This window comes from Pelmatolapia mariae, linkage group LG7 (genome assembly GCF_036321145.2).
Source record: "Pelmatolapia mariae isolate MD_Pm_ZW linkage group LG7, Pm_UMD_F_2, whole genome shotgun sequence".
In the NCBI taxonomy this organism is placed as follows: Eukaryota; Metazoa; Chordata; class Actinopteri; order Cichliformes; family Cichlidae; genus Pelmatolapia; species Pelmatolapia mariae.
In genome coordinates, this window is record NC_086233.1 from 6,827,830 (window position 1) to 6,850,010 (window position 22,181).

At 36.4% G+C, this 22,181-nt stretch overlaps 1 protein-coding gene across 1 annotated transcript; it reads left to right on the forward strand.

Moving 5' to 3' along the window:
- The first annotated feature begins 550 nt into the window (after window positions 1–550).
- LOC134630547 (E3 ISG15--protein ligase HERC5-like) lies at window positions 551–9,854 on the forward strand. The gene is made up of 23 exons (XM_065471431.1): window positions 551–767; window positions 862–982; window positions 1,107–1,183; window positions 1,311–1,532; window positions 1,682–1,773; window positions 2,332–2,462; window positions 2,664–2,788; window positions 3,442–3,548; window positions 3,688–3,773; window positions 3,885–3,944; window positions 4,038–4,143; window positions 4,257–4,455; window positions 4,962–5,110; window positions 5,228–5,335; window positions 5,467–5,565; window positions 6,000–6,155; window positions 6,252–6,392; window positions 6,498–6,667; window positions 6,862–6,925; window positions 7,015–7,085; window positions 7,182–7,365; window positions 8,443–8,545; window positions 9,637–9,854. The coding sequence occupies exons 1-23, from the start codon at window positions 551–553 to the stop codon at window positions 9,852–9,854; spliced, it is 3,006 nt and encodes a 1,001-aa protein (XP_065327503.1).
- The last annotated feature ends 12,327 nt before the right edge of the window (window positions 9,855–22,181 follow it).

Consider the following 22,181-nt stretch of genomic DNA (forward strand, 5'->3'; position numbering starts at 1 on the left):
CTGTACTTTGCAATTCTTAACCATGGTGGAAAAATATTAGACAGTGGCCTCTACCTCCTGAGTCACAGCTGCTCCTAGTAAGATGGTAAATATTGTCAATGCTGACTATTTTATGCTCAGTCTAATCTAATCTAATCTAATCAATATTATTGCAATATTCTATTACAATAATAGAGTTCACGTCTGTTAAATAACAGCTGAACTCTAATGGACTCAGAAAAAAACACAGGTTAATATGTTCATGTGGGCGCAGCATTTTCAGTGGGACAAACGCTTCGTGACTCATGCGAGTGACTTCCTCAGTATAGGTAAATATGTTGCTGTCATGCAAAATCTGCACACGTCAACTCCAGTTTCGTTTTTGGTTTTCCAGCTAAGGTAATAAACCACGTGCCAGTGACTCACTAGGTGTGGTGTTTTTATTGTTTGTAAGTTTTGTTTTCCTTTTCTCACAGCTGACTTTGCTCAATAAACTAGTCAGGTTTCGTTTCATACTACCACCCGAGTCATAAAAAGCTAGCTGCTTGTACTGCAGAGTCATTTTAGCATCATGTTTTCATGGGGAGAGGACTGGCAGCAGGGCTTTCGCTTGAAAAGACCCTCAAATATTTCAACTGCTGATGGATTACGCTCTTTAAACCTCAGTTTTCAAGTCACAGATCTTTCAGCAGGTCACAGACTGCTTGCCTTCATTAAAAGAAATGGGGATGCTTACATCATTCACACAGTTGAGAGCCAAGATGAGGGAAGAGTGAGAGGGAAACAGAGTGAGTATCAGCCTTATGTCTCTGTCTCAATTTCACTTCTCTGCCTCTGTTGATCCACTATAACCTGCTCTGTGTGTGGCTTGTAAATCTGCAGAGATTGTGAAATGCGAAGAGAAGATTGAGGCTGTGAGTTGTGGTGAAGATGTGGTGAGGATTCTGTCTGAAAGTGGCATTGTTTTTTGTGTGGATCAAGCTCACCCTCCTTTCAGTCCCAGGTGAGGTCAAAGATTAGCAGCTTCAGTTTTTAAGGGATCGTCCATCAATTTCCAGTTAAATTCACAATAAGCTGCCGTTGTAATCACAGAAGAGTTTGATCACTTCTTGTATGTGTTCTGTCAGCACACCAGAAGCACTGCGCAACAAACAGGTGTCTCAGGTGACTTGTGGGAGCCAGCATACAGTCGTTCTGACAAAAGGTAGCGTGAAGTATGTAGTAAGCAATAACTGGCTTGTGAACCTGAATGAAAATGAATCCTTTTCACAGGTTTAGTGGATTTAGGGGTTTAATATGATAGAAAAGTATTATGTTGATTTTCCTCACAGATGGTCAGTTGTATACGTGGGGCCAGGACTCCAGGGGGCAGCTGGGTCTGGGCACAAACGAGCAATACGTGAATTCACCCCAGCATGTCAGACCTTTGTCAGCGATCCCAGTGGTCCAGGTCGCTGCAGGTGGAGAGCAGAGCTTCGCCCTCTCTGTCTCTGGAGGAGTGTTTAGCTGGGGCAGAAATGACTGTGGACAGCTTGGACTGGGTGACACACAGGGTACTACAATGAAAGTTTAAATCTCTCACTCTCAATATCTGTAAATATCGCACTGAAGTGTGGTTCCGAGAAGGAATCTGATGTATATGTACTCAAGGTGCAGGTATCAAAACATGCATGCCATGCTCAGTATTTTATTTTTCTCATAGACAGACATACACCGACTCCCGTTCATTACCTAAACATGAAGAAAACTGTTTCCATTTCCTGTGGAAAGGACCACACTGCCGCTCTGACAAAGGTGAGTCAACAACAGTTAACAAGCTCACATAAAATTATACCACCAGAACAAGCAGCGAAACAATTAAATGCTGACTATGATTTAAATGAGCTGTGATTAAAACAGTGATAGATGTCAGAAAATGTATTTTGTTGTGTGAAGTGTTGAACTCAGTATTTCAGTTGTGGTCTTTGTCGTTGTTTCCTTGTTTATTGCCATAATCTTTGTTTCTTGCTTTCTTTGCACATCTTTCAAATTACTTCACGCTTTAATTTGAAGGTTGCTTTACAGGAGGAAATAATAGATGAATGCATGATATTTGATATACACTCGAACTGTCTTTTTTTTTTGTTTGTTTAAAGTTGACTCCAGTTATTTATATTGAGGTTTCTTTTATTTGTCTGTTTTCTAAAAAGAAGAAATTCCAGTAATTTCATACTATAATTGTTTATTTTGCATTAATTATGAAAGCGCCTTTTTGTTTCTTATTCTTTGGCTTCTGATTACTTTTCCACAAACTCCTGAGATAACTATATGTACATGGCAAAAATTAATACTGGACTGTTGTCTGGTTCTCAGGACGGTGCAGTGTTTACATTTGGCTCTGGTCAATATGGACAGCTTGGCCACAACTCGTTACAAAATGAACCGCGTCCTCGGCTTGTTGCAGAGCTCTGGGGGGCAAAGGTCACAAAAGTTGCATGTGGGAGGTAACATTTAATTATAATTATATCGTAAATAATTGAAAAAGAAAAGCGTTTCCTGCTGAGCGAACAGGAAACTTCAACTTCTGTCTTATATCTTCAGAGTGATCATACTGAGGTCCACCAACAACATAGATGTTTAAAACCTTTGAAAAAGCATGTTTTACATTGTGGACTTTCCTTTTCGTGCACTCTTTTCTCAATCAGCTATCACACACTGGTACTGACAGAATCCAAGAAGGTGTACTCGTTTGGGTGTAATGAACAAGGGCAGCTGGGACGTGGAGAAGAGACTCAGGCATCAGTGCCACTACCTGTGCAACTGCCACATGGTAAATACATTTATCTGAACAGAAGAGTCGATTCAATTTACAATTACACAAAAATAACAATAACAATAAAATAATTTTATTATTATAGTAATAATTAAGGTGTGTCACATCCAACTGTATAGATAGAGGTTATAAACCTGACAATGACACACACATATATTCACTATGAAGCAATAAAAAGTGCTACTCAGAGGTACTGAGTCTTCTGAAACCAGTGAGGAGCTGCACTGTTGGGCTTTGCACTTGGTGCAGGTGTAACACAGATGAGCCAATAGCCCAATAGATAATTGGGTATACCTTTAGTTAAAAATAATTAATAATTCTGACTATAAGGGCTTGAATATAATCATAGACAAAATGTTTGGCCATGCATCAAATACTGGAAAACTTAAAATAATCTAAAAATAAATGTCACGGACCCACGGCAGGTTTTAGGTGTTCTGCTGTATGTTTTTAAAGTGCTGATGAAAAAATATATTAAGCAAATAAAACTGAATTTGATCCAAATAACCAAGTTAACCATAGTTAACAACAAAAAGGTTTATTGCCTAAATGTCACAAATTAAGCCCACTGTAAGAGCAAGTCGCTATAGCTTATCTTTCTTTCTGGAACTGAAAAACCATCCCATGCAATACAGTTGACTCTTAGGTAGATAATTTCTCATCTGTTTTTATTCTAGACATTTCTAACATCTATGCAGGAGGAAACACTTCATTTGCAACATGCACGCCTAATGAGGTACCAGCACAAATGCATACAGTGCAGTAGGGATACCTGTGGGAGGATGTAAACATGGCTTTACCAGTTATATCTACTTGTGAGGTCATGTCTCTAAACCACACATGAACCTCTGCTTCTTTCACAGGGCGCTGATAACGAGTCAGGCAGTGGCACAAAGAACAACGTGACAGAACACTCTATCGATAACATGATTGACAAATGGGTCTCTGCATATAATCCAAAGCTGTGGAAAAATCTAAAAGAGTAAGTCTAACACAGAAGCAGCTGTTATTGTTGTTGTATGTAACTGGTTTGCTGCACAGCATGTACACTGTAGTCTTAGTGTTACTGACTAACCTCGTGAACCCTTCACAGGGAAATTCACAGGATGCTCACATCTCCATCCTGTATGAATCAAAGCTTTCTTGACAGGAGGTAAGAACACCATTTATGAGCATGATCGTGACTTCTTTCTATCTGTTGAATTTAACATTTAAATATACACATTTGTCATTTTCTTCATCTTAGCAATGATAAACATTTCCAAACTTCACCTACGTACTCCGGTTTGGACTTGTCACTTGCACGGCACAGTTTTGAGAAGCTGGTGATGCAAGATGTTGTTTTTGCAGAGGTATTGAACTGGAATGTGACTAACACATGTTTGTAACCTGATGAGTAATTAACTAAAAAAGTAAGAAGTGGACTTTAATTAAACCTTTAATTAATAATAAGTTGCATCAGCAGGCTGAGACTGCTGTTCTGCAGCTGCTTCCATCTGTTGATATGAACCCCGTGGGAGTGGAAGGATTGAGGATCTTCCTGCTTCTTAGTGAACTTCTACATGCATGCATACAGAAATGCAGATGGCAACAGAGCAAAAAGCTTGCTGATGCAGTCGCTGCTACCATGCAAAGACTCCCCAATGAAAGCGTCCAGATTTTAGGTACGGTGACACCTACTATTTTGCTTACTGGCTGTCCCGACTTCACAGGGTTTTTTTTTTTTTCCTTTAGTGCAGTCCTCACATCAACATCATTCTATCCAACTCCAACAGTTCTCAAAGCAATTAATGCATTTCTCATAACACAATCTCACCTATGCAAAAAACACTAAACTAACAACTAATTTAACAAATCTGAGGAATTCAAAACCTTGCTGAATCTTTGCGATTTAGAGGTCAAAATTATGTCACAACTCAATTATTATTTAATATAATTTAATTGTTTTTAAAGCAATTTTAAAGTCTGTTGTTCAGGCATATATTTAGGCAGACTTTAACAACTTTAAAATCTTCAGCACGTCTATTAAAAGTGTATTTATTGGATTAATCTATCCTGTTTAAATGCATCAATATATTAAATGATAGCATTTTATTCTAACAAACACTCTAGACTTCTTAATCCATGATATCAGCCAGTGAAGAGCTGACTGTAACTTTGTCATCCTCAGGGGAATGGTGGTCCTCACTGTCACCCTCCGACATGATCAGATATGTTCAGGTGTGGAAGATGGCCTTCTCGTGGATCCCAATCTTTAAGTCTGCTTCTTGCAACTCTCAAGCCAGAAACATACTGCTAATCCTCCAGCATATGTACTATGTCAGTATCAGAAATTATCAAAATTTAATTAAATGTATTACTGCTCAGCTTTTCAACAAAAAAAAGTTGGATTTTCACACAGCCAGTATAACAAATACTACCTCTTCTTGTTTTAAGACCAATGAGATAAAGAAGAAAATCCCAGAAACAACTTTTTGCCTTGAGTTTACCCCAATGTTTCTAAAGGAGGATCTCAAACGTTGGCAAACAAAGTCAAAACTCAAGGTGAGGTCAGCTGACAACAAGTACTTTGAACCTGCTAAGATGGCAGTCAACCCACCAAATGAGTTATTCATATTAACACACTGTTAAGCTCACTAACTGTTTATGTGGGTTGTTTCTTTTTTTTTTTCCAGAATGCAGATGATCTGACTGTGATTCTTTGCAAGTACCCATTTGTGATGGATCTGAAATCAAAGAAAATGGTTTTTGACATGAATTCTGCATTCACTCAGGTAACTTCACCACTCTGTTATAGAAAAACAATAGCAGAATTTGTAATTTTCCAGTCTGCATTAGTGTGTATTAGTGATCACACTTTAAAGCTACACTATTCAGCAGTTTTATATAACAGACAAAACAACCATCTATAAAAAACAAAGGAGTCACAACAGAAAATAGACTAACAGAATACAATCATAAATCAGCAGCTGCCCTCAGTGCTGCAAAAGATTCCAACGTTTTGTTGTTTTATTTGTTTTAATTCTCTCAGCACTCTTTTCACTCACAGTTCAGGCAGGCGTCAGTTTCAGAACCTCAGAACAGAAGCAAGAGCCAGTCTAGCTCACTTGGTTCACCAGCTGCCTTATATACATCACAATTGGAATTTAAATGGAGAATTTATTTTAAAATCATGATACTTTGTTTTGTCTTGCAGAATGAACAGCAGGCACCTCCACAGATGGTTTTTGTTTTTCCTTACGGATGGATTCCCCAGTCAAAACCCAAATTTTTTAAACTGCAGCTGCAGCGCGCATCACTTTTCGAAAGCACCTTCACAGAGCTGGCAGCTGCTCCTCACAGCGACTTCAAGAAGCCGCTTGTGGTGAATATTTGATTGATTTTCACCTGATGATTAATGCATAGCCATTCTTCTGCAACTGTTCTTACCAGAAGCATCTCTAATATTTATATTTCTCAGGTCCATTTTGATGAGGACCCAAACATCAAAGATGTCTACAAACGAGACCTTTTTCACCACCTGTTTCGTAAAATGGTGTCAGAAGAATCTGGGATGTTCATGCTCAATGACTCCAAAACCCTGGCGTGGTTTCCCTCCAATGTAAGGTTTTTAAAACTAAGCCCACCTACTGTATAAAATTGGTTAAAGGATTGAAATTTTAACGATAAGCAGTAATCGAACCAAAGTGAACTTTTATTAATGCAGGCAACAGAGGAGAGCAAGAGAAACTTCTTCCTGTTTGGACTACTGTGTGGCTTGGCCTTGTACAACCAGTGTATCATACACTTACCATTCCCACTGGTTCTGTTCAAGAAGTTACTCAATTTAGAGCCGACACTGGAGGATATGATGGAGTTCAGCCCGACTGTTGGACGGTGAGTATCCATTTCATTTCAGTAACACATGCTGCTGCTGGTCCCACAACCTGGCCCCGGATAAGCAGAAGAAAATGTATGGATGGATGTATTTTAAGTTGTGTTGTGTCAAAAGTTACAGTAACTTGTGACTGCTGTAAAATGTACATGGTTGCACTTCTTTTAATACAACTTTTTTTTAAATTTATTTAAAGGAGTCTGCAGACCATCTTAAACTATGAAGATGATGTTCTGGATAATCTCTACATGGACTTTTGGGTATGTGTTTTACTATAGAAGATGATCAGTAATCTGTCTCATTCTCAGGTTTCGCAGCTAAACTCATCTGATTTATAACTAATTTACAGATAATCTGGGATGGGATAAAAGTTGACCTGGATCCTCAAACTCCTGAAAAGCCACTGACAAGTCAAAATAAGTAAGCATATAAAACATGAAGTGCTTGTGAGGTTCATCTGTAGCACCTTTGTCTCGGTGAAATGTTTGCTAATTTAACATTTTCCCTACTAAACAGGGAGGAGTTTGTGGAGGCCTATGTGAATCATGCCTTCAACAAATCAGTGGAGAGTGTGTTCCAGGAGTTCAAGCGAGGCTTCTTCCTGGTGTGTGAGCAGGATTTGGTGAGGCTGTTTCGACCAGAGGAGCTGCAGGGAGTGCTGGTCGGCCAGGACGTGTATGACTGGGAAAAGTTTAAACAGGTACAGTCAGCCAAACAGACACAGGCTGTAGTCTCACAGCTGTCCTGTAGCACAATAACTGTGTACTGCATACTGCCAAAAGCATTCAGTCAGCTGCTTTAACACAAATATGAACTTGAGTCACATCTCAGTCTTAATCCAGACTTTTATATGATAGTATAATATAATAGTCAGCCCACCCTTCGCAGCTATAACTACTTCCACTCTTCTGGGAATGCTTTCCACAAGGTTTAGGTGTGTTTATGGGAATTTTTTGACTATTCTTCCAGAAGTGCATTTGTGGTGTCAGACACTGATGTTGGAGGAGAAGGCCTGGCTCATAGTCGCTGCTCTAATTCATTCCAAAGATGTTCTATCAGGTTGAGGTCAGGACTCTGTGCAGGGTAGTCCAGTTCTTCTACACCAAACTCACTCATCCATGTCTTTATGGACCTTGGCACAGTGCAGTCAGACAAGTACTTCTGGCAACCACCAAACCCTGACACATCCATCGGATTGCAAGTCAGAGAAGTGTGATTCATCGCTCCAGTAAACACGTCTCCACTGCTTTAGAGTCCATTGGTGAGATGCTTAAATCACTCAATCTGATGCTTTGCATAGTGTTTGGCAATGTAAGGCTGGGATGCAGCTGTTCAGCCATGGAAACCAATGAAGTTTGGAGATCTGTAGCAATAGCAGACTACAGATATTGGTGACTTAAGTGCACTATGAGCCTTAGCATCAGCTGACTAGCTGTCATTTCCAATTACTTCCACTTTGTTATAATATCACTAACAGCTGACTATGGAATATTTAATAGCGAGGAAATTTCATGACTGGACTTGTTGCACTGGTGCATCCTATCACATTACCATGCTGGAATTCATTCAGTCCTGAGAGCGACTCATCCTTTCACACATTTGTAGAAGTAGTCTGCATGCCTAGGTGCTTGATTTAATACACCTGTGTCCATGGAAGTGATTGGAACACCTGAATTCAATGATTTGGATGGGTTAGGGAATACTTTTGACAACATAGCGTATATATGCCTGACTTTATAAACTCTATCATTATAACAGTCATGTTCACTGTTTTCAGAACACAAGTTATGGTTGGAAATATCATGACCGCCACCCCACCATACAGATGTTTTGGGAGGTATTTGATGAACTAACTGAAGAGCAGAGGAAAGATTTCCTTCGTAAGTACTTGCTGAAGCCTCCATTATGATATGTTACTGACATCTCACTGTATCTCATAAAACATTAGATTTTTCTGCACTTTGCCAAGATAAATTAGAGAGCAGCATTATTCTGATTAATATACTGTAAAGCTGCTTTATGGTTGCGTTAGTCATTAAATGCAAAAGAGATACAAGACCTCAAATTCTGACAAATGATTTTAAGTATAATGACAATGTAGCGACTCTCTTACTATAATTTGAATAGGTCAGTACCCGGCTTATTGCAGATCTGACGAATATACCTTAATAACAATCTTTCAGTCAAATGAAAGATTCTTCATAGCCTGGTTAAGCCTTTTAAAAAAGCCATGTGTTTTTGCACTGGGCCCTGATTCTGTTTTTATCATGCTTGTTCAAAGTACAAAAACGTATGCCAAGGAAAGTGGGCCAAAATACCTCCAAAAGCTATGTAAAGATTCATTGCCAGTTATCACAAACACTTGACTGCAGTTGTTGCTGCCAGGATGCTACCACCAGTTAATACATTTAGAGGGCAATTGCTTTTTCACATAGGGCCAGCTAGGCTTGAATATTTTTTTCCCTTAATGAATGAAATTATAAATTAACAATTGTGTTTTGTATTTACTTATTACACATAAATGTGACAAATATGCAAAAATACATTTTCCTGTGATGTGATGATAATAAGATGTATGTAAAAGTTTTCAAATTTAATAAAAAAATGCTAATTATTTGCATAATGAAATAACATTTTTAGTATTAGCTAGCTTAGGTGAGCCAACCAAATGACCAAAAATGATGAGCAGTGCTATCTTCCTATAGAATTGTGAGACTTTTTCACAATATACTGTCATTGATAGCTGTCTAACTATCATTAATTTCATCATTAATTGTTATTGCAAACATTTATACAGGTCTGGTTACAGTTTCTAATTGATTCACATGACTATGTCAAAAGCAAGTGTATAAATACATAATTATATTAATTAAATAGAGAAAAGATGTGAAGATTCAAATTCATGGTGATGTTGGTGGACAAAAAATAAGAGTAAGTAAAATTATATTTTCTTTCCATTGCTGTTCTTCAGGGTTCCTGACTGGTTACAGGAGAGTTCCTATTCTTGGCATTGACCAGGTCAAGATGAAGGTTTTTGCTAGGCAGTTTCAGAGCGGCACCTGTGATCAGCACTTCCCTGAGTCAGAGACATGTTACTCTAATCTGTATCTGCCTTTTTACTCAACTAAGGAGATCATGCGAGACAGACTGACAGAGGCCCTGCTAGCAGATACAGATTTTACACTGTGATGGTGGATCATATGCAGCTCTAAAGGAGCGTGCACTGTGTCTGTGCTGAGGAGGAGGGATGAGATTTATTTTTACTCTGGGAACTCATCTTTTTTTGTCCTGTGGTACTTCAGGATAATTTACACTGTGTATTACACTAATATTGCACTATAGCAAATGCACAACTTGACTTTGTAAGATTGATCTTTAAAAAAAAATTCAACATCCCTACATAAGACAGCTGTGTAACAGCATCAGCATCATAAGGCACTTTAGAATTATCTAACTTTTCTTAATATGTCATAATTTATCCAATAATTTAAGTTACTGCTGTATTATAATTCTTATGAATCAAATCTAATTTTTATGCTCAGACAAACATGAACAGGATAATTTATTACTTTATAACTACTATATTGCTATAAACATCTGACTATGTAATACAATCCAATACAGCAATTCTATATTATTTATCACTTTATTCTTTGTGTTTTGTTTAATTCTAGTGGGGTTGAATTATTTCCAATAATAAATTTTTAACATATGTAACATTGGTTATCTGTTGGAACAATAAAAATGTGTATTTTACACTAAACATTGCTTACCTGGTGTCAGTAAATCACTAATTACTGCAGTCTGAGGTTTCCTTAACACGATTTGAAGAAGAAAGAGTACAGTAGTACAGTAAAGTCACAAGTGATGAAAGCTGGGACATATATTTTTCACCTGGGGTATTGGTTAATATGGTTAATAACTTTAACTCAAAAATCCGATCTTGGATACGCAGCTTTTAAAACAGTAATATCTGTATGTATCTATATTTTTTCCTCAACAGCTCAGCTTGGATTGACCTTGATCCCGAAAAGTTGGTCACGAGGCAAAATACACACGGACAATGAAAACTTTTTTTTCATAGTATATGTTTATGTGAATCATGCCTTCAACACATCAGTGGAGAATGTGAAACAGGTAAACTGCTGTCAGCAGTGTTGGGCAAGTTACTTTGAAAAAGTAATTAATTATAGTTACCAGTTACTTCTTCAAAAAAGTAACTGAGTTAGTAACTGAGTTACAAGTTTCTAAAAGTAATTAATTACTTGAAAAGTAACTATTTCGTTACTTTAAAAAAAATGTTTAAGACATTTTAGCACAAACTCAAACTATTGTGGGGATTAAAGAAACAATAAATGTGTCTGGATCATCCCAGTTTCATCCCAGTTTCTGTTTTTAACTTCATTAAACCAAGTTTACATTTTCCTCTAAAGTGGCTGCAACACCGAGCTGCACAAAACCTTCACTTTTCTAACAGTTTCACTCTTTGAATATTTTTCATTTCTTACAATCAGAATTCTCCAATAGATTTGTAGAAGAAAATTATTTTCTTTCATGCATCACCAACTGAACCTTTTATGTAAACGTTTCAAGTTGCAGCCTAACCTCATTTAATTTTGCTTAGCAAAGTACTTTTCAACTCTAATCATTAGTAAGAGTATATTTCTTATCATCTATTGGTCATCTCACCTGATAAACTTCAATTAACATTATAACACAGGAGTGATTGTCTCTAAAAATGGGCTCCTGCACGCTTGCAGACATTTTTCCATCACAACTTATGGATGATGAATGATTTGATTAAAGCTGTGAAAACATTACTGATAACCTTCATGTGATATTACATTAAAGCCAATTTTCTATTAAAATCAGGGACTTTTCTAACTGACCTCCAACCTTTGAGCAGCAGTGTGTACTGTATGTTTGCATGTAACTGTATCTGACCTGGATTTTATCACCAGTTTCAAATACGAATTTTCTTTAAAGTCTGTCTTTAAATACAAATGAAGTTCAACTTTAGCAAGGCTGATGGTAAACTGGCCCTAACAAGTCCACTTTATTGCGTGCTCATTGACTTTCTCCTATCAGAGCTGTTTAACAAGCCCACTTGATACATGCTGATTAATCTATCACGCGTATCAGTGGCTCATGGTTGCTTAAAGCCTATGTCTGAACTTGAGCACAGAGGCAGAGCATCATTCCCTCCTTGAATCCCATCATTCAAGGATGACAAACTCCACTTTCTCTGCATCAAGACAGCTCATAACTTTTTAACAGTCTCTCCTGATGGTCTCATATCATCTGCTCTAATCAATAACCGTACACTATCATTACAATGTAGACCACAGCTCAAAGGTCTGAGGTGAATTAGAAATGTCTTGTTTTCTGAATAGACTCAAATTTGGTTTCAGATTGAATCACAGCAATTAATCAAAAGCATAAATAATCATATAAATGCTTAATATTAACACTGATCACAAATCATGAAGGATTTTTAATAGAATATCTACAGAGGTGTTCAGAGACCCATTTTCAGCAATAATCCCTCCTGTGTTCAGTGGTACATTGTCTTATCTAATGCAAGTTTAACACATTAAAAGCCTAACTTATCACTCAAAACAGCTTTTTAAGACATTTTAGCACAAACTCAAACTATTGTGGGGATTAAAGAAACAATAAATGTGTCTGGATCATCCCAGTTTCATCCCAGTTTCTGTTTTTGACCTCATTAAACCAAGTTTATATTTTTCTCTAAAGGGGCTGCAACACCCAGCTGCACAAAACCTTCACGTTTCTAACAGTTTCACTCTTTGAATATTTTTCATTTCTTACAATCAGAATTCTCCAATAGATTTGTAGAAGAAAATTATTTTCTTTCATGCATCACCAACTGAACCTTTTATGTAAACGTTTCAAGTTGCAGCCTAACCTCATTTAATTTTGCTTAGCAAAGTACTTTTCAACTCTAATCATTAGTAAGAGTATATTTCTTATCATCTATTGGTCATCTCACCTGATAAACTTCAATTAACATTATAACACAGGAGTGATTGTCTCTAAAAATGGGCTCCTGCACGCTTGCAGACATTTTTCCATCACAACTTATGGATGATGAATGATTTGATTAAAGCTGTGAAAACATTACTGATAACCTTCATGTGATATTACATTAAAGCCAATTTTCTATTAAAATCAGGAACTTTTCTAACTGACCTCCAACCTTTGAGCAGCAGTGTGTACTGTATGTTTGTATGTAACTGTATCTGTCCTGGATTTTATCACCAGTTTCAAATACAAATTTTTTTTAAACTCTGTCTTTAAATACAAATGAAGTTCAACTTTAGCAAGGCTGATGGTAAACTGGCCCTAACAAGTCCACTTTATTGCGTGCTCATTGACTTTCTCCTATCAGAGCTGTTTAACAAGCCCACTTGATACATGCTGATTAATCTATCACGCGTATCAGTGGCTCATGGTTGCTTAAAGCCTATGTCTGAACTTGAGCACAGAGGCAGAGCATCATTCCCTCCTTGAATCCCATCATTCAAGGATGACAAACTCCACTTTCTCTGCATCAAGACAGCTCATAACTTTTTAACAGTCTCTCCTGATGGTCTCATATCATCTGCTCTAATCAATAACCGTACACTATCATTACAATGTAGACCACAGCTCAAAGGTCTGAGGTGAATTAAAAATGTCTTGTTTTCTGAATAGACTCAAATTTGGTTTCAGATTGAATCACAGCAATTAATCAAAAGCGTAAATAATCATATAAATGCTTAATATTAACACTGATCACAAATCATGAAGGATTTTTAATAGAATATCTACAGAGGTGTTCAGAGACCCATTTTCAGCAATAATCCCTCCTGTGTTCAGTGGTACATTGTCTTATCTAATGCAAGTTTAACACATTAAAAGCCTAACTTATCACTCAAAACAGCTTTTTAAGACATTTTAGCACAAACTCAAACTATTGTGGGGATTAAAGAAACAATAAATGTGTCTGGATCATCCCAGTTTCATCCCAGTTTCTGTTTTTAACCTCATTAAACCAAGTTTACATTTTCCTCTAAAGGGGCTGCAACACCGAGCTGCACAAAACCTTCACTTTTCTAACAGTTTCACTCTGTGAATATTTTTCATTTCTTACAATCAGAATTCTCCAATAGATTTGTAGAAGAAAATTATTTTCTTTCATGCATCACCAACTGAACCTTTTATGTAAACGTTTCAAGTTGCAGCCTAACCTCATTTAATTTTGCTTAGCAAAGTACTTTTCAACTCTAATCATTAGTAAGAGTATATTTCTTATCATCTATTGGTCATCTCACCTAATAAACTTCAATTAACATTATAACACAGGAGTGATTGTCTCTAAAAATGGGCTCCTGCACGCTTGCAGACATTTTTCCATCACAACTTATGGATGATGAATGATTTGATTAAAGCTGTGAAAACATTACTGATAACCTTCATGTGATATTACATTAAAGCCAATTTTCTATTAAAATCAGGGACTTTTCTAACTGACCTCCAACCTTTGAGCAGCAGTGTGTACTGTATGTTTGTATGTAACTGTATCTGACCTGGATTTTATCACCAGTTTCAAATACGAATTTTCTTTAAAGTCTGTCTTTAAATACAAATGAAGTTCAACTTTAGCAAGGCTGATGGTAAACTGGCCCTAACAAGTCCACTTTATTGCGTGCTCATTGACTTTCTCCTATCAGAGCTGTTTAACAAGCCCACTTGATACATGCTGATTAATCTATCACGCGTATCAGTGGCTCATGGTTGCTTAAAGCCTATGTCTGAACTTGAGCACAGAGGCAGAGCATCATTCCCTCCTTGAATCCCATCATTCAAGGATGACAAACTCCACTTTCTCTGCAACAAGACAGCTCATAACTTTTTAACAGTCTCTCCTGATGGTCTCATATCATCTGCTCTAATCAATAACCGTACACTATCATTACAATGTAGACCACAGCTCAAAGGTCTGAGGTGAATTAGAAATGTCTTGTTTTCTGAATAGACTCAAATTTGGTTTCAGATTGAATCACAGCAATTAATCAAAAGCATAAATAATCATATAAATGCTTAATATTAACACTGATCACAAATCATGAAGGATTTTTAATAGAATATCTACAGAGGTGTTCAGAGACCCATTTTCAGCAATAATCCCTCCTGTGTTCAGTGGTACATTGTCTTATCTAATGCAAGTTTAACACATTAAAAGCCTAACTTATCACTCAAAACAGCTTTTTAAGACATTTTAGCACAAACTCAAACTATTGTGGGGATTAAAGAAACAATAAATGTGTCTGGATCATCCCAGTTTCATCCCAGTTTCTGTTTTTGACCTCATTAAACCAAGTTTATATTTTCCTCTAAAGTGGCTGCAACACCGAGCTGCACAAAACCTTCACGTTTCTAACAGTTTCACTCTTTGAATATTTTTCATTTCTTACAATCAGAATTCTCCAATAGATTTGTAGAAGAAAATTATTTTCTTTCATGCATCACCAACTGAACCTTTTATGTAAACGTTTCAAGTTGCAGCCTAACCTCATTTAATTTTGCTTAGCAAAGTACTTTTCAACTCTAATCATTAGTAAGAGTATATTTCTTATCATCTATTGGTCATCTCACCTGATAAACTTCAATTAACATTATAACACAGGAGTGATTGTCTCTAAAAATGGGCTCCTGCACGCTTGCAGACATTTTTCCATCACAACTTATGGATGATGAATGATTTGATTAAAGCTGTGAAAACATTACTGATAACCTTCATGTGATATTACATTAAAGCCAATTTTCTATTAAAATCAGGAACTTTTCTAACTGACCTCCAACCTTTGAGCAGCAGTGTGTACTGTATGTTTGTATGTAACTGTATCTGTCCTGGATTTTATCACCAGTTTCAAATACAAATTTTTTTTAAACTCTGTCTTTAAATACAAATGAAGTTCAACTTTAGCAAGGCTGATGGTAAACTGGCCCTAACAAGTCCACTTTATTGCGTGCTCATTGACTTTCTCCTATCAGAGCTGTTTAACAAGCCCACTTGATACATGCTGATTAATCTATCACGCGTATCAGTGGCTCATGGTTGCTTAAAGCCTATGTCTGAACTTGAGCACAGAGGCAGAGCATCATTCCCTCCTTGAATCCCATCATTCAAGGATGACAAACTCCACTTTCTCTGCATCAAGACAGCTCATAACTTTTTAACAGTCTCTCCTGATGGTCTCATATCATCTGCTCTAATCAATAACCGTACACTATCATTACAATGTAGACCACAGCTCAAAGGTCTGAGGTGAATTAAAAATGTCTTGTTTTCTGAATAGACTCAAATTTGGTTTCAGATTGAATCACAGCAATTAATCAAAAGCGTAAATAATCATATAAATGCTTAATATTAACACTGATCACAAATCATGAAGGATTTTTAATAGAATATCTACAGAGGTGTTCAGAGACCCATTTTCAGCAATAATCCCTCCTGTGTTCAGTGGTACATTGTCTTATCTAATGCAAGTTTAACACATTAAAAGCCTAACTTATCACTCAAAACAGCTTTTTAAGACATTTTAGCACAAACTCAAACTATTGTGGGGATTAAAGAAACAATAAATGTGTCTGGATCATCCCAGTTTCATCCCAGTTTCTGTTTTTAACCTCATTAAACCAAATTTACATTTTCCTCTAAAGGGGCTGCAACACCCAGCTGCACAAAACCTTCACTTTTCTAACAGTTTCACTCTGTGAATATTTTTCATTTCTTACAATCAGAATTCTCCAATAGATTTGTAGAAGAAAATTATTTTCTTTCATGCATCACCAACTGAACCTTTTATGTAAACGTTTCAAGTTGCAGCCTAACCTCATTTAATTTTGCTTAGCAAAGTACTTTTCAACTCTAATCATTAGTAAGAGTATATTTCTTATCATCTATTGGCCATCTCACCTGATAAACTTCAATTAACATTATAACACAGGAGTGATTGTCTCTAAAAATGGGCTCCTGCACGCTTGCAGACATTTTTCCATCACAACTTATGGATGATGAATGATTTGATTAAAGCTGTGAAAACATTACTGATAACCTTCATGTGATATTACATTAAAGCCAATTTTTTTATTAAAATCAGGGACTTTTCTAACTGACCTCCAACCTTTGAGCAGCAGTGTGTACTGTATGTTTGTATGTAACTGTATCTGACCTGGATTTTATCACCAGTTTCAAATACGAATTTTCTTTAAAGTCTGTCTTTAAATACAAATGAAGTTCAACTTTAGCAAGGCTGATGGTAAACTGGCCCTAACAAGTCCACTTTATTGCGTGCTCATTGACTTTCTCCTATCAGAGCTGTTTAACAAGCCCACTTGATACATGCTGATTAATCTATCACGCGTATCAGTGGCTCATGGTTGCTTAAAGCCTATGTCTGAACTTGAGCACAGAGGCAGAGCATCATTCCCTCCTTGAATCCCATCATTCAAGGATGACAAACTCCACTTTCTCTGCATCAAGACAGCTCATAACTTTTTAACAGTCTGTCCTGATGGTCTCATATCATCTGCTCTAATCAATAACCGTACACTATCATTACAATGTAGACCACAGCTCAAAGGTCTGAGGTGAATTAGAAATGTCTTGTTTTCTGAATAGACTCAAATTTGGTTTCAGATTGAATCACAGCAATTAATCAAAAGCGTAAATAATCATATAAATGCTTAATATTAACACTGATCACAAATCATGAAGGATTTTTAATAGAATATCTACAGAGGTGTTCAGAGACCCATTTTCAGCAATAATCCCTCCTGTGTTCAGTGGTACATTGTCTTATCTAATGCAAGTTTAACACATTAAAAGCCTAACTTATCACTCAAAACAGCTTTTTAAGACATTTTAGCACAAACTCAAACTATTTTGGGGATTAAAGAAACAATAAATGTGTCTGGATCATCCCAGTTTCATCCCAGTTTCTGTTTTTAACCTCATTAAACCAAGTTTACATTTTCCTCTAAAGGGGCTGCAACACCCAGCTGCACAAAACCATCACTTTTCTAACAGTTTCACTCTGTGAATATTTTTCATTTCTTACAATCAGAATTCTCCAATAGATTTGTAGAAGAAAATTATTTTCTTTCATGCATCACCAACTGAACCTTTTATGTAAATGTTTCAAGTTGCAGCCTAACCTCATTTAATTTTGCTTAGCAAAGTACTTTTCAACTCTAATCATTAGTAAGAGTATATTTCTTATCATCTATTGGTCATCTCACCTGATAAACTTCAATTAACATTATAACACAGGAGTGATTGTCTCTAAAAATGGGCTCCTGCACGCTTGCAGACATTTTTCCATCACAACTTATGGATGATGAATGATTTGATTAAAGCTGTGAAAACATTACTGATAACCTTCATGTGATATTACATTAAAGCCAATTTTTTTATTAAAATCAGGGACTTTTCTAACTGACCTCCAACCTTTGAGCAGCAGTGTGTACTGTATGTTTGTATGTAACTGTATCTGACCTGGATTTTATCACCAGTTTCAAATACGAATTTTCTTTAAAGTCTGTCTTTAAATACAAATGAAGTTCAACTTTAGCAAGGCTGATGGTAAACTGGCCCTAACAAGTCCACTTTATTGCGTGCTCATTGACTTTCTCCTATCAGAGCTGTTTAACAAGCCCACTTGATACATGCTGATTAATCTATCACGCGTATCAGTGGCTCATGGTTGCTTAAAGCCTATGTCTGAACTTGAGCACAGAGGTTAGAGCATCATTCCCTCCTTGAATCCCATCATTCAAGGATGACAAACTCCACTTTCTCTGCATCAAGACAGCTCATAACTTTTTAACAGTCTCTCCTGATGGTCTCATATCATCTGCTCTAATCAATAACCGTACACTATCATTACAATGTAGACCACAGCTCAAAGGTCTGAGGTGAATTAGAAATGTCTTGTTTTCTGAATAGACTCAAATTTGGTTTCAGATTGAATCACAGCAATTAATCAAAAGCATAAATAATCATATAAATGCTTAATATTAACACTAATCACAAATCATGAAGGATTTTTAATAGAATATCTACAGAGGTGTTCAGAGACCCATTTTCAGCAATAATCCCTCCTGTGTTCAGTGGTACATTGTCTTATCTAATGCAAGTTTAACACATTAAAAGCCTAACTTATCACTCAAAACAGCTTTTTAAGACATTTTAGCACAAACTCAAACTATTGTGGGGATTAAAGAAACAATAAATGTGTCTGGATCATCCCAGTTTCATCCCAGTTTCTGTTTTTAACCTCTCATTAAACCAAGTTTACATTTTCCTCTAAAGGGGCTGCAACACCGAGCTGCACAAAACCTTCACTTTTCTAACAGTTTCACTCTGTGAATATTTTTCATTTCTTACAATCAGAATTCTCCAATAGATTTGTAGAAGAAAATTATTTTCTTTCATGCATCACCAACTGAACCTTTTATGTAAACGTTTCAAGTTGCAGCCTAACCTCATTTAATTTTGCTTAGCAAAGTACTTTTCAACTCTAATCATTAGTAAGAGTATATTTCTTATCATCTATTGGTCATCTGACCTGATAAACTTCAATTAACATTATAACACAGGAGTGATTGTCTCTAAAAATGGGCTCCTGCACGCTTGCAGACATTTTTCCATCACAACTTATGGATGATGAATGATTTGATTAAAGCTGTGAAAACATTACTGATAACCTTCATGTGATATTACATTAAAGCCAATTTTCTATTAAAATCAGGGACTTTTCTAACTGACCTCCAACCTTTGAGCAGCAGTGTGTACTGTATGTTTGTATGTAACTGTATCTGACCTGGATTTTATCACCAGTTTCAAATATGAATTTTCTTTAAAGTCTGTCTTTAAATACAAATGAAGTTCAACTTTAGCAAGGCTGATGGTAAACTGGCCCTAACAAGTCCACTTTATTGCGTGCTCATTGACTTTCTCCTATCAGAGCTGTTTAACAAGCCCACTTGATACATGCTGATTAATCTATCACGCGTATCAGTGGCTCATGGTTGCTTAAAGCCTATGTCTGAACTTGAGCACAGAGGCAGAGCATCATTCCCTCCTTGAATCCCATCATTCAAGGATGACAAACTCCACTTTCTCTGCATCAAGACAGCTCATAACTTTTTAACAGTCTCTCCTGATGGTCTCATATCATCTGCTCTAATCAATAACCGTACACTATCATTACAATGTAGACCACAGCTCAAAGGTCTGAGGTGAATTAGAAATGTCTTGTTTTCTGAATAGACTCAAATTTGGTTTCAGATTGAATCACAGCAATTAATCAAAAGCATAAATAATCATATAAATGCTTAATATTAACACTGATCACAAATCATGAAGGATTTTTAATAGAATATCTACAGAGGTGTTCAGAGACCCATTTTCAGCAATAATCCCTCCTGTGTTCAGTGGTACATTGTCTTATCTAATGCAAGTTTAACACATTAAAAGCCTAACTTATCACTCAAAACAGCTTTTTAAGACATTTTAGCACAAACTCAAACTATTGTGGGGATTAAAGAAACAATAAATGTGTCTGGATCATCCCAGTTTCATCCCAGTTTCTGTTTTTAACCTCATTAAACCAAGTTTACATTTTCCTCTAAAGTGGCTGCAACACCGAGCTGCACGAAACCTTCACTTTTCTAACAGTTTCACTCTGTGAATATTTTTCATTTCTTACAATCAGAATTCTCCAATAGATTTGTAGAAGAAAATTATTTTCTTTCATGCATCACCAACTGAACCTTTTATGTAAACGTTTCAAGTTGCAGCCTAACCTCATTTAATTTTGCTTAGCAAAGTACTTTTCAACTCTAATCATTAGTAAGAGTATATTTCTTATCATCTATTGGTCATCTCACCTGATAAACTTCAATTAACATTATAACACAGGAGTGATTGTCTCTAAAAATGGGCTCCTGCACGCTTGCAGACATTTTTCCATCACAACTTATGGATGATGAATGATTTGATTAAAGCTGTGAAAACATTACTGATAACCTTCATGTGATATTACATTAAAGCCAATTTTTTTATTAAAATCAGGGACTTTTCTAACTGACCTCCAACCTTTGAGCAGCAGTGTGTACTGTATGTTTGTATGTAACTGTATCTGACCTGGATTTTATCACCAGTTTCAAATACGAATTTTCTTTAAAGTCTGTCTTTAAATACAAATGAAGTTCAACTTTAGCAAGGCTGATGGTAAACTGGCCCTAACAAGTCCACTTTATTGCATGCTCATTGACTTTCTCCTATCAGAGCTGTTTAACAAGCCCACTTGATACATGCTGATTAATCTATCACGCGTATCAGTGGCTCATGGTTGCTTAAAGCCTATGTCTGAACTTGAGCACAGAGGCAGAGCATCATTCCCTCCTTGAATCCCATCATTCAAGGATGACAAACTCCACTTTCTCTGCATCAAGACAGCTCATAACTTTTTAACAGTCTCTCCTGATGGTCTCATATCATCTGCTCTAATCAATAGCCGTACACTATCATTACAATGTAGACCACAGCTCAAAGGTCTGAGGTGAATTAGAAATGTCTTGTTTTCTGAATAGACTCAAATTTGGTTTCAGATTGAATCACAGCAATTAATCAAAAGCATAAATAAACATATAAATGCTTAATATTAACACTGATCACAAATCATGAAGGATTTTTAATAGAATATCTACAGAGGTGTTCAGAGACCCATTTTCAGCAATAATCCCTCCTGTGTTCAGTGGTACAGTGTCAGCTTTTTAAGACATTTTAGCACAAACTCAAACTATTGTGGGGATTAAAGAAACAATAAATGTGTCTGGATCATCCCAGTTTCATCCCAGTTTCTGTTTTTAACCTCATTAAACCAAGTTTACATTTTCCTCTAAAGTGGCTGCAACACCGAGCTGCACAAAACCTTCACTTTTCTAACAGTTTCACTCTGTGAATATTTTTCATTTCTTACAATCAGAATTCTCCAATAGATTTGTAGAAGAAAATTATTTTCTTTCATGCATCACCAACTGAACCTTTTATGTAAACGTTTCAAGTTGCAGCCTAACCTCATTTAATTTTGCTTAGCAAAGTACTTTTCAACTCTAATCATTAGTAAGAGTATATTTCTTATCATCTATTGGTCATCTCACCTAATAAACCTCAATTAACATTATAACACAGGAGTGATTGTCTCTAAAAATGGGCTCCTGCACGCTTGCAGACATTTTTCCATCACAACTTATGGATGATGAATGATTTGATTAAAGCTGTGAAAACATTACTGATAACCTTCATGTGATATTACATTAAAGCCAATTTTTTTATTAAAATCAGGAACTTTTCTAACTGACCTCCAACCTTTGAGCAGCAGTGTGTACTGTATGTTTGTATGTAACTGTATCTGACCTGGATTTTATCACCAGTTTCAA